Source organism: Mytilus trossulus, unplaced genomic scaffold (assembly GCF_036588685.1).
Source record: "Mytilus trossulus isolate FHL-02 unplaced genomic scaffold, PNRI_Mtr1.1.1.hap1 h1tg000164l___fragment_2___debris__unscaffolded, whole genome shotgun sequence".
Taxonomy (NCBI): domain Eukaryota; kingdom Metazoa; phylum Mollusca; class Bivalvia; order Mytilida; family Mytilidae; genus Mytilus; species Mytilus trossulus.
The window spans coordinates 1,230,562-1,243,946 of record NW_026963305.1 but is presented as its reverse complement, the minus strand read 5'-3'; the positions used below and the strand labels follow the sequence as shown (position 1 = coordinate 1,243,946).

At 34.7% G+C, this 13,385-nt stretch overlaps 1 protein-coding gene across 1 annotated transcript in view; it reads left to right on the top strand.

Moving 5' to 3' along the window:
• Positions 1–308: 308 nt before the first annotated feature.
• Positions 309–13,385, top strand: part of LOC134700604 (glucose dehydrogenase [FAD, quinone]-like) — a gene marked incomplete at its 5' end in the record, with an annotated part of 50,076 nt that continues 36,999 nt past the window's right edge. Inside the window, 9 exon segments of the mRNA XM_063561979.1 lie at positions 309–498; positions 1,601–1,729; positions 2,286–2,407; positions 3,414–3,581; positions 4,155–4,305; positions 5,200–5,348; positions 6,665–6,839; positions 7,747–7,969; positions 8,135–8,147. Of these exon segments, the coding sequence (XP_063418049.1) occupies positions 309–498; positions 1,601–1,729; positions 2,286–2,407; positions 3,414–3,581; positions 4,155–4,305; positions 5,200–5,348; positions 6,665–6,839; positions 7,747–7,969; positions 8,135–8,147 (1,320 nt within the window).

Sequence of the window (13,385 nt, the reverse complement as noted above, 5' to 3'; positions counted from 1 at the left end):
ATTTAGCACCAATCGGTATTTGTTTGTTCAGGTAATTCAGGAAGAAAAGGCTAGCGTGCAATGCAGTACTGTTAAGTACATTTTTGTTTACGTCATTTCACCGATAAAATAGTTGTTTGAGCATTTTCAGTAGCGTTCAGAGCTAAGTACATTTATTAATTTGGACATTAAACAGTTTGTGCACATTCAAAACGGTTGTCTCCCTTTATGCAAGGTTCTTTATGCTCCTTGAACATTTTTTGCTTTGAAAAAAAAACCGCCAATAGATTATCGATTTTTAAACCATATTTCATTACTTTGTCTTTCAGAAATGTCACTTGCCTCAAGGGCGTGTGATAGGAGGATCCAGTACATTAAACAGAATGTTATATTTAAGAGGTAGCCCTGCAGTATATAATAACTGGGCAGAACATGGAGGGTTTGGTTGGAGCTACAAAGACGTTATTCCATATTTTCTAAAGTCTGAGGATCTACAGATTGAGGACTTGAAACTAAGTGGTATATTTTAAACATTTGATGTAGATATAGATTTCATATGATGCTGGCAATATCATGATTGTGCATTCTTGCAATGTGAATTACACACTAACACTCAAAATTATTCGACATGACCAAATTCAATTAATCTACTTTGAAAAAAAAGATTGGTGTGTACTGTTTAGAACCAAAACGTTGTTTTGAGGGTTACATTAAGTTTTTCGTGGTTGTTTTGACAATTTGAAATATAAGATATTGTTTTTCTTTTAAACTTCAAGGATGTGTATTTCTTTGAGTGTAATTATCGTTTTAGTTTCCAATTGAAAGATTTAGAGTTTTATTTTACTTCAGTTTCGATAAATGAAAGTAAGATATCGAAAAACCTTTTTTAAATCATTGCAAAAATAAATAAAAAAAATAAAATGATGGTAAACGAAATTAGCTAAATTTAATGCAATAATAGGAAGACATGTATGTTTGTTTAAATAGTGAGAAACCGTGTGAAATTTAATAATTGAAGATTGAAGTGATTACATATAAGAAAATCTATTTAGAGATGTTTCAAGTTTTGTACCATTTCCAGAAATATGATTATTATTCAGCCCTAAAAATGTTTTTTTTCTGAAAATCTTCTTTACAAAGAACACACAACACATGGTTACGCTTTTAACATAGTTTTGGTAGTATATTTAGAAGGGAAAAAAAGTAAAATCACGAAAGTACTGAAGTCGGTGGAAAATTCAAAACGGAAAGTCCCTTATCAAATGGCAAAATCAAAAGCTCAAAAACATCAAACGAATGGATAACAATTGTTGTATTCCTGACTTGAAGGCCGTACGGTGACATATAATTGTTAATGTTTGTGTCATTTTGGTCTTTTTTGGATAGTTGTCTCATTGGCAATCATACTACATTTCTTTTTTATATTGGTAAAGGCATTTTCGTATGTAGAAAATGGTGGATTGAACCTGATTTTATATCTAGCTAAACCTCTCACTCGTAAGAATTTCGCATCAAATTCCACTATATTGACAAAGATCCGTAAACAAAACTTACAGACATAATAGGTAACAATGTCAAATATACAGCAGTCAGCATTGTTTTCTTTCGATTCATTTATTAGCCTATCATTCCACTGGTGGTCCTCTGACAGTAACAGATGGATCTCATCCACAGCTAACTTCTATAATGCAAATTGGAGCAGCACAGCTAGGGTATAAATACACAGACTGCAATGGAAAAGATCCTGTTGGTAAAATACAATATTCCAGTTTTTAATAAATTATTATATATATATACAAATGTACATGTAAACAAGCTTGCACATGAATCGGCTGTGAAATAGAGTCAAATTCCATAGAAGAAACAAGACCGCTCAAATGCGTTTACAAGACGACATCTTTGCTAGACAATGGATATAATCCATGATGATCTGGTATTTTTCTTTTTAGCGAATATTACCAGTCAAAAGTATAACCAAAATACAGAACAAGTACCTGTCGTAACGAAAATACGCAACGTAAAATTTTAAAAGCTAAAAAAAAAAAAAAAAAAATTAAAAGAAAAGAGAATTTCTCAATGTTACTTTTAGAAAAGTGCAACAAAGTACAATCATTTATTGTTATTTAAAATTTTGAAAAAGCACAAACAAACAGTTGATCTATCGTGCATTATTTTTATTTTTTAATTCACGAACAATTTAAACGACACAACTATTTGAAAGATGATTGAAAAAACAAAAATTTAAAAAATGATTGAAAAAAATACATTTACGATAAACGTCAGATTACAAAACTACAATTTTACAGGTTTTTGTAAAAACCAAGTGACGATTAATAGAGGAGAGAGGCTTCATACAGCATCAGCTTACATACGGCCAAGTATGAAGCGTAAAAACTTACACATAGCTCTTTACTCTCACGTAATCAAGGTAAATATGTCATTTACACCTGTTACTGTTTATATGTTGGAAAAAGACAAGGAGCAGCTTTACTCAATAAATACTAATTTTAAAACCAAGTATATGTTAACATCTGTTTTATTACTTTTAGTTGCACCAATTGTTTGACAATAATTGTTTTATCAACCGATTTGTGATATATTTTGTTTGTACCGATAAAAGCAGTTAGGTTTTTTTTTTATTTAATGTTTTGAATAGTTATCAAGGTACTCGGTTTATAATTTAATACGCTATACGCACGTTTCGTTTACATAAGACTCATCAGTGACGCTTAGATAGAAATAAGTGTAAAGCCAAATAAGTACAAAGTTGAAAAGCAATGAGGACCTAAAACTCCAAAAACCTGTGCCAAATACGGCTTAGGTAACCTTTCCCTGGGATAAAAAAAATCATAAGTGATTCGAAAAATTCATACTTTTGTAAGCAAGAAATTTATACAAATGACCATATTATAATTGATATTCATTTCATCACCCAAGTGCTAACTACTGGGCTGGAGATACCCTTGGGAAAGAAACGTCCACCAGCAATGGCATCGACCCAACGGCGTAATTAGTTATCAAAGGTACCAGGTTTATAATGTAATACGCTGGACATTGAAACTGCATTTCTACTGTAGAAATCATTCGAGGTTGCGCGACACATTTACACTTCTACTTCTTTTCTCTTCTCTGTTGAACACTATTCTTCTACTATTCATTTCTCTCTAGTATAGATATATTGATCGCTAGTTTTTTTTTCTAAAACGTCATATATACTATACATGACTGTAATACAAGTGATCGAGATGTTAAGCTAAACCAGGTTTAATCCGGTATTTTTACATAAGGAAATGCCTGTACTAAGTTATGAATATGCCAGTTATTTTCAAATCTTTTGATACGTTTGAGCTTTTAATTTTGGCATTTGATAAGGGAATTTTCCCTAGAGTTCGGTGTTTCGATAATTTCTTTTCATATATACTCCAATTAAACAGATACTTATTTCGAATGGTAAAGCTGTGGGAGTCGAATATTTACGCAATGGTAGAAAAGCAACAGTTGGTGCGACAAGGGAGGTTATTTTATCAGCAGGTCCGATATCATCGCCACATATACTTATCATGTCTGGAATAGGACCGGAAAAGCAGCTACTTGATTTGAAAGTAAGTATTAAATTCAAAACTGTCAGCTAATATCGAACAACCTGAAATCAAATGATTGTCTAGATAAAGAAATATGTCTGGACTACGTTAAAAACACAACACACCATAAAATACTTATTAAATGGCAAATGAAATTATTCAATGATATTAATTAAAGAAAAGAAAAATTATATTGATTTTATAACAAAAAAAACAATCGTTTTCACCAATAGTTTTTTTACATAAACAAAGGAAGCAAAATTGAGCATCAGGCAAAACCAGGAAAAGAACGTGAAATTAACATATACAAACATAATAAAGACAAGTAGTATGAGATTGTAGGAACCATGAAGTAGATACATGGTTTTCTTAAATAAGAAGATTAAAACTGAAAATAAAAGTTTTCAATGCCATGATCGCATCATTTGATTTTTTTATAGAAACATACGCTTCTAAATACATAATATCATAATGAAATTAAAACACAAATATAGGGAAAAAAACAAGTAGCATAGCCAATAACAAATTTCGAATTATACAAAAAACAAAATATTTTATACACTCTTATACTATTTTAATTTTATTTTAATGCAGATTCCTCCAAAAGCTATATTACCTGTTGGCGAAAATTTACAAGATCAGATAATATTTCCATTAACATTCCATATGAACGAAACATATACAATAACACCTGCCAGATCTACAAGTATTATTAATAGATTGAAGTATAAACTTACAGCCAAAGGTAAGATTAGAAAGTTCAACTTTAGTATAAAGGAGAACAATGATAGTTGTAGCTGGACGCATGAACAGAGTTGCCAGAATAGTGGTAAACGTCATTGATAATCAATTTACACATCGAAATACCGAAAACAGTACCAAGAATCAGTACTAGTAACAATAAACAGTAACAGAATCACGCACCCATAAGCGATTTTAAAAATGTTCGATTAATACCAAAAAGAAGGTTCAACATATTTTACTCCTGCCCCACGGACGAAAGTTAACGATTTTTTGGGGTATTTGTTTTTAATTGAAGCCTTGACATTATTTTAATGTTTCGCATCTATGACTTATGGTCTGAAGTGTAGTTAATGAAAGTTTCAAGTATTTTAAGTATTGATGAGTCTATTGTAGAAAAAAAAACGTGTCTGTCGTTTCTCAATTTTGATACTGGTACACACCATGTATCTATGAAGAGTTTACTTTACATTTTTAAATATATATCTCTGATGGACATTTTTTGACAATGACTACAGCTTGTTAAATAAGTCTGTGACATAAACTTTTTGCAATTTCCTAAAATATTTGAATACCTATTTGAGTGCTATATATCCAGTTAAAGGACAAACATAAAACCTCGCATAAATAAATCGGGATTTTCTTCCTTTTTTGAAGATCCTTATAGTCAATAGAACGCAAGCGGTAATTTACGTACTACAAAGTCACCTTATGCTCTTAGATAAACGAATTATGATCTCTAAATCTATTTCTATATCTACTAGTATATCTATATTTTGTTTAACAAAACATAACTTTGACTAATACTTTAATTTTCAAATAATTATTGCCGCAGTTTTATGATTCACAACTTTGGCCAGTATTCAATTCCTTACAAATAAATATTTGATTTTAATAGGTATGTTGGCATCAAACGGTGGTATTCTTGGTCATCTGCTACTGGACACCACGAATTCATCTTCAGCTAACAAACAGGCGGACGTCATGATAAGTATGGCCGCCATTTTATCACAAAACTGGGAAAGTTCAGAAACAACTGAACGAATGGTATGTATGATATGTACATATTCGAATATACTGAAGAGTATATAAAAAAGAAGACAATAAAACTACTAGATAGCTGCCAACATAACAATCAATAGAAAACAAAATTTGAGCAATTCGAACTCAAAAACACAACCCCCCTAACTAAAGTAAAAAGATGCTTCTATACCAGCTTCGATACGATGATTCAAAAACTGGCTCAAACACCAATCAATAAGTTTCTAATACAACACTTGCCTGGTCAATAAAAATACAGCTTTATTATATCTTTTCGTGTTTGATTATAAGAATTTGACATTTTATATAGAATATTTATTTCAATCAAAGTTTGGAAAGGTTCAGGAGTTTCTAAAATTTCAGAGCCCCGGGTGTATTATTGGTTCTCTGTCTGGTTTAATAGTGTAGATACTCAACTGCATTGTGATAATTTCTCTTTTCGAAAAATTAAACCTAATACTTACATTAGAGAGCTGATAAAAAAAAGAACTAGAGGCTCTCAAGAGCATGTGTTGCTCACCTCATTCAACTTTGTGAATATCATATAGAATAGATTAAAATTATAAAAAATAATCACAAGCAGAAGAATTTTGAAAAATTTACAGAAATTACCAATAAATTCATTGGAATTGTAGAAAATTACTTAAAAATAAATAAAAATAAATAACTCCAACAAGATAGCAATTGCCAATTGCTCCTGTTGTCTTGTGTGTTTATTTTCTTTTTTTGAATTTTTAGCAATTATCAGTATATCTCAATCTATAAGATACATTTATTAAAATTTTCATCAGCATCTTATAAGGACTATTTATGTAATGGTTGGCTTCATTTCATTCTGTGTTTCTTCATGAAGAAGAATGTGTATATATTTCCCATAGAGTTTTGTGTCAAACTAAGTCCTTCTTTGTTGGCTATCTTGGTAGTCAGCACCTTATATCGAACAAACATGTCATACATTCATAGGTTTTCTCACAAAATGCCGTTGCATGTTTTGTCTGTAATGTCCTGTATTAAACCAAGACCCACGCTGGCGGCCATCTCATATGATGGATAAGCTATATACACTTGGTCAACACCGCATCAGGAACATTCATGCCATACTTGAATTCATTCCATTCGGTGGGTCTATAGCTAAAAGGGGTTCAAAATGTAAAAGGTTAACTACAACGACGACGGATGCCAAGTGATGAAAAGCTAAAAAGTACTCAAAGGAAAGCCATATGCTTCGTCTGTGGTCTCTAAGAATATGATTTTTATTGTTTTATTGTGAACTAATAAAAGTATTAACAGATTTTAGTTGTTAAACATTTCGTTTGTTTTAGATGCAAAATGGACAAGGTAATGGAAAAGTAACAGAAGGATTTACATTGTATATACAGTTACTATCGCCTGCTAGTAGGGGCAATATGTCAATTACAAGTACCAATCCATTTGATCAACCAATCATAGATCCACAATATCTAACAGATGAACAGGACATCAAAGCAATCATATATGGTATGTTGTATAGTTCAATATAGTAATAAGGTTACATGGAATCAGTTTATTGACGCGTAAACTTAGCCGACTTACTCACTTTTCTCCGCAATTTTTGTTAAAGTATGAGGTATCTTTGATGATAAGGACATCAAAGCAATAATGTATGGTATGTTGTTTTAGTGCAATATAGTAATAAGGTCATCTTAATTGATTTTAATGATGTGTAATCTTGCATACTCACAAGCTGAAAAAATCCTCTGCAATTTATGTTATGGTATAAGTTAAAAGAGCTGGGAATCTGATGATTTTTTTCCAAATCCTTCTTCTGGTAAGAGGGATAGAACCCACACTTGAAAAGTTTTTTAATTTCTCAGTTTAAATGTATAAAAAGTAGACATATACTCAAATACAATCTCAAAGGATCAATGATGATAGAAATATGGTTATCCCGTTCCGGAGCAAACTTTTTTTTAAAGTTAGACATCTCGTGTAGGAGTAAAAAATTTCGAAAGTATGGTATTTTTTCTGCTAAGTGGGATGTATGAATACGCTGCCACGTTCGCACGGAACATGGGCACGATACTGTTACCCCGTTTTGCGACCTCTGCAAGTACAATCCAGCCAATTCAATAACAGAAGTAAATATAATTTATTTAACTATTCGGACGTTTCTCTGTTAGAAATATTTGTCCTTTATTTACCGGTAAAGAAAAATGCATTCAAAAGGAAGCTTTATAAACATGTTGTAAAGAATCTCATGAAATTAATACTACGGCTAAGTTCATTATCAGGCAAAACGTATTTAAGATGACAAATCTTAACGTGACCAGAGTTAGCCACTTAACCCAAAAGATTTTTGTTTTATTATTTAGACATCTGGGCATTGTTGGATAAAGTAATGATCTTTGTTTATTTGTATTTGCAGGTATAAGAACTAGTATTAAGTTGACGAAAACAAAAGCTTTTAAAAAGATTATACCAAGATTTCCACCTCATTTATATAAAAAATGTAGTGGCCACAAACCAAACAGCGATGCCTACTTTGAATGTGTAATTAGATATACTGCAATACCAGCAAGTAACATTGTAGGGACTAACAGAATGGGAGGTAACAATGATAACACATCCGTAGTTGATCATCAGCTCAGGTAATAAGATAACTCTTAAAAGGCCCAATATATTCTCGGACACTGCCGTTACATCTCTGCTAACTGTAAGACTTCCTCCCTTATTTTTTTTTAAGTTAATGCATTCAGATTCTATAAGGGTATTACTCAAGTCATTTATACTTAGATGCCCAATAATTTTTTTAGATTCTCACGTATCGTATATATACTTTAATAAGAGCGAGTAACACAACAAACACTAGACGGATCTCTATCAGATAAGATGATAGTGATTGGTTTCGCCTTAGATCTTTATGACGTCAAGGCTGGTCTTGAAAAATCGTAATGCCCGAACTTCGTCGATCCCATAGCGAATTCCATGTTAATAGATATAGGAAGATGTGGTGTGAGTGCCAATGAGACAACTCTCCATCCAAATAACAATTTAAAAAGTAAACCATTATAGGTTAAAGTACGGCCTTCAACACGGAGCCTAAGCTGTTTGTTCGTTTGGTTGTGTTTAATTTATTTATACAAAGAACGGCAGGGCAGACATAAGACTTCATTGTCGATGCCTTATCTTGTACGATTGCTTTGCTCTACACGTTACATACAACCTTTACACCTAATCTTTTAACTATAGGTGGTCCATCGAAAGGCAAAATACCTGCTACTTTCCAACATTCTGCAACACTCCAAGGGCAGTCCTTTCATTTCGATCGGCTAACATTGCAGACTATATTTACTCATGTTACTGGATGTACTGAATTGTTAATTTGTTCTCGTCTGAAAATAAATATGCATGAAACAGTTTCTCTCTTACTATTGTTAACAAAAACCAATAATTCTTCACGAACGGTCGAAGAGTCAACTAAAAATATGAAGAGTGGCGTGTTTTTACTGCTCCGCAAAGCAGAATGTTTTTCTTGATACGGGCCACCTTTGGATTGTCAAAGAGTTGTTTTAAAAGCTATAGATATACTAAGATGTGGTATGAGTGCTAATGAGACCACTCTCCATCCAAGTGACAAGTTGTAAAAGTAAACCATTATAAGTCAAAGTAAGCTCTTTAACACGGCGCCTTAGCTCACACCGAACTACAAGCTATAAAGGACCACTAAATAATTAGTGGTCTAATCTATATACAAAACGAGAAACGAGAAACACTTATGAACCCCATCATCAAACTTTCATCCATCCATTTATTCATTATTCAACGTTCAAACCATTAGAATTTATCACCAGACTCAAGCTGGCAGCCACTTTTATCGGCCAATCAAGATAGCAGCCACTTTTTTCCAGCAGCCAATTTTGACAATATGTCTAAAAACCAAAAAATTGCATAAGACTCAAACGTTCCAAAAATCGCTAAATCTTAGTTAAATATAATTTAACAGCGGAATTCGACAATTTCGCGGCTTGTACTTCATATAAAAGCATTTCATTATGTTTAAAATATGTATGTGAAGTGAGCTGCCGGTTTGTTATTCGATATTCAATATCCGACGGTTGGTAGCAGTCGGTTCAATATTAAAATTTAGTTGAAAATCATTAAAACGTATAATTTTCATTGTTAACAGGAATGAAAAATTACGCCGCAAATAGTTTATGACCCCTTCAAGCTGTCCTAAATTCTCGTTGTCCTCGAATATAAACCCTTATATAAACTGCATATTTGTCTTTATGTAATATCGATTTTTATCAATAAAACGACATCAAAGATTCATCAAAGATTTAATTTAATATATAATATATAAAACTAAAACTAAAGCCGGCCACTATAAAAAACATTCAGAAATATAAATAGAAATATCTATGGAAAGCCAAAAAAGAATAAATATACTAGTATAGTGAAACCTACGGGAGACCACTCAGGTGACAGTGAGAACCCTGGTGTTTCAATATTCCAAAATGCAACGATATTATAGACTCTATAGTATATAACATTGGGTGTACATATAAACGTGACTAAAAAATCTTTCGTTATGGGTAAATGGGCAACTTTGAACCTCTGTGGTGGCCAGACGGGCCCGGATCCCAGAAAAATATTTAAGTGGGGAATAGCTTGGGTCAATACCTTTAAAATGAGCTAGGTCCGGTTCGGAACTTTGCCGTAGGGATATACCGAAGAGTACCGAATGTGTGATTGATATGAAACATACGTAAATGGGCAACTTTGAACCTCTGTGGTGTCCAGACAGGCCCGGATCCCAGAAAAATATTTAAGTGGGGAATAGCTTGGGTCAATACCTTTAAAATGAGCTAGGTCCGGTTCGGAACTTTGCCGTAGGGATATACCGAAGAGTACCGAATGTGTGATTGATATGAAAAATACGTAAATGGGCAACTTTGAACCTCTGTGGTGGCCAGACGGGCCCGGATCCCAGAAAAATATTTATTTGGGGAATAGCTTGGGTCAATACCTTTAAAATGAGCTAGGTCCGGTTCGGAACTTTGCCGTAGGGATATACCGAAGAGTACCGAATGTGTGATTGATATGAAAAATACGTAAATGGGCAACTTTGAACCTCTGTGGTGGCCAGACGGGCCCGGATCCCAGAAAAATATTTATGTGGGGAATAGCTTGGGTCAATACCTTTAAAATGAGCTAGGTCCGGTTCGGAACTTTGCCGTAGGGATATACCGAAGAGTACCGAATGTGTGATTGATATGAAACATACGTAAATGGGCAACTTTGAACCTCTGTGGTGTCCAGACAGGCCCGGATCCCAGAAAAATATTTAAGTGGGGAATAGCTTGGGTCAATACCTTTAAAATGAGCTAGGTCCGGTTCGGAACTTTGCCGTAGGGATATACCGAAGAGTACCGAATGTGTGATTGATATGAAAAATACGTAAATGGGCAACTTTGAACCTCTGTGGTGGCCAGACGGGCCCGGATCCCAGAAAAATATTTATGTGGGGAATAGCTTGGGTCAATACCTTTAAAATGAGCTAGGTCCGGTTCGGAACTTTGCCGTAGGGATATACCGAAGAGTACCGAATGTGTGATTGATATGAAAAATACGTAAATGGGCAACTTTGAACCTCTGTGGTGGCCAGACGGGCCCGGATCCCAGAAAAATATGTATGTGGGGAATAGCTTGGGTCAATACCTTTAAAATGAGCTAGGTCCGGTTCGGAACTTTGCCGTAGGGATATACCGAAGAGTACCGAATGTGTGATTGATATGAAAAATACGTAAATGGGCAACTTTGAACCTCTGTGGTGGCCAGACGGGCCCGGATCCCAGAAAAATATTTAAGTGGGGAATAGCTTGGGTCAATACCTTTAAAATGAGCTAGGTCCGGTTCGGAACTTTGCCGTAGGGATATACCGAAGAGTACCGAATGTGTGATTGATATGAAACATACGTAAATGGGCAACTTTGAACCTCTGTGGTGTCCAGACGGGCCCGGATCCCAGAAAAATATTTAAGTGGGGAATAGCTTGGGTCAATACCTTTAAAATGAGCTAGGTCCGGTTCGGAACTTTGCCGTAGGGATATACCGAAGAGTACCGAATGTGTGATTGATATGAAAAATACGTAAATGGGCAACTTTGAACCTCTGTGGTGGCCAGACGGGCCCGGATCCCAGAAAAATATTTATGTGGGGAATAGCTTGGGTCAATACCTTTAAAATGAGCTAGGTCCGGTTCGGAACTTTGCCGTAGGGATATACCGAAGAGTACCGAATGTGTGATTGATATGAAAAATACGTAAATGGGCAACTTTGAACCTCTGTGGTGGCCAGACGGGCCCGGATCCCAGAAAAATATTTAAGTGGGGAATAGCTTGGGTCAATACCTTTAAAATGAGCTAGGTCCGGTTCGGAACTTTGCCGTAGGGATATACCGAAGAGTACCGAATGTGTGATTGATATGAAAAATACGTAAATGGGCAACTTTGAACCTCTGTGGTGGCCAGACGGGCCCGGATCCCAGAAAAATATTTAAGTGGGGAATAGCTTGGGTCAATACCTTTAAAATGAGCTAGGTCCGGTTCGGAACTTTGCCGTAGGGATATACCGAAGAGTACCGAATGTGTGATTGATATGAAAAATACGTAAATGGGCAACTTTGAACCTCTGTGGTGGCCAGACGGGCCCGGATCCCAGAAAAATATTTATGTGGGGAATAGCTTGGGTCAATACCTTTAAAATGAGCTAGGTCCGGTTCGGAACTTTGCCGTAGGGATATACCGAAGAGTACCGAATGTTTGATTGATATGAAAAATACGTAAATGGGCAACTTTGAACCTCTGTGGTGGCCAGACGGGCCCGGATCCCAGAAAAATATTTAAGTCGGGAATAGCTTAGGTTAATACCTTTGAAATGAGTTAGGTCCGCTTCGGAACTTTGCCGTGGGGATATGCCGAAGAGTACCGAATATGTAGTTAATATGAAAAATACCTAGTAAGTGGGCAACTTTGAACCTCTGTGGTTGCCAGACGGGCCCGGATCCCAGAAAAATATTTAAGTGGGGAATAGCTTAGGTCAATACCTTTTAAATGAGCTAGGTCCGTTCGGAAATTTGTCCCAGGGATATGCCGAAAAGTAGCGAGTGTGTGGTTTATATGGAAAATGCACTATAAAGGCGACTTTGAACCTCTGTGGTGGCTAGACGAGTCGGGATCCCAGAAAAATATTTATGTTGGGAATAGCCTGGGTAAATACCCTTAAAATCCATAGAATATAAATGTGTCTGTTATTGACAGGTTTACCTTCAGACAATTTTTTCCACACATACAAACAAAAGTGTCCACAAACATTTGGTGCTTTTATCTCAAGTTAATCTGAGTTGTAGTAGATCTTAGGTTTCAAGAAATTTGCCATTATGTATGGACGGAAGGAAGTGTTATGGTCGGATTGTTGTCTCTTTGACACATTCCCTATTTTCATTCTCAACTTTATTTGCTAGTTGTCGTCCAATGGGTTACATGTCCCATCATGGTAGGATTAAAAGGTTTGGAAGGTAGGGTAGCCCGCATTAACAAACTTCTTAAATTTGAAGAGTTTTAACTGTTTTCTACAATTTCCCGTTGAGAGTGTCTTGTTTGGAAGTAGTATGTTGTGTACACGTAACATTTATTTTAAGTTTTAGAGCCTCCAAACGGGCGCGAAGTTGCAATAATCTTTCAATATCACCCGTAGGTTTCATAATGAATGTTGTACATTAAAATCTTTGATATGTCTAAGATGCATGCTCCCAAGTACATAGGCTTGTCAAATTTGCGTTTGTTTTTTCTTCATGTGTACTATTACCATGGACTCGTTAAAAATAACGCAACGGTCACAGTTGGATTGGGCTATTAATTTCAACGATTGTTTCACAGTAGTCTCTTATTTCATATTCATCCGTTAAAGTATTTTTACCAAGGTATTTCCAAACTTCATCATTTTAAAAGAAATATCTTTTCAGGTGGATATGGTTCAGGTAAATGATCATTTTAAGCCAAC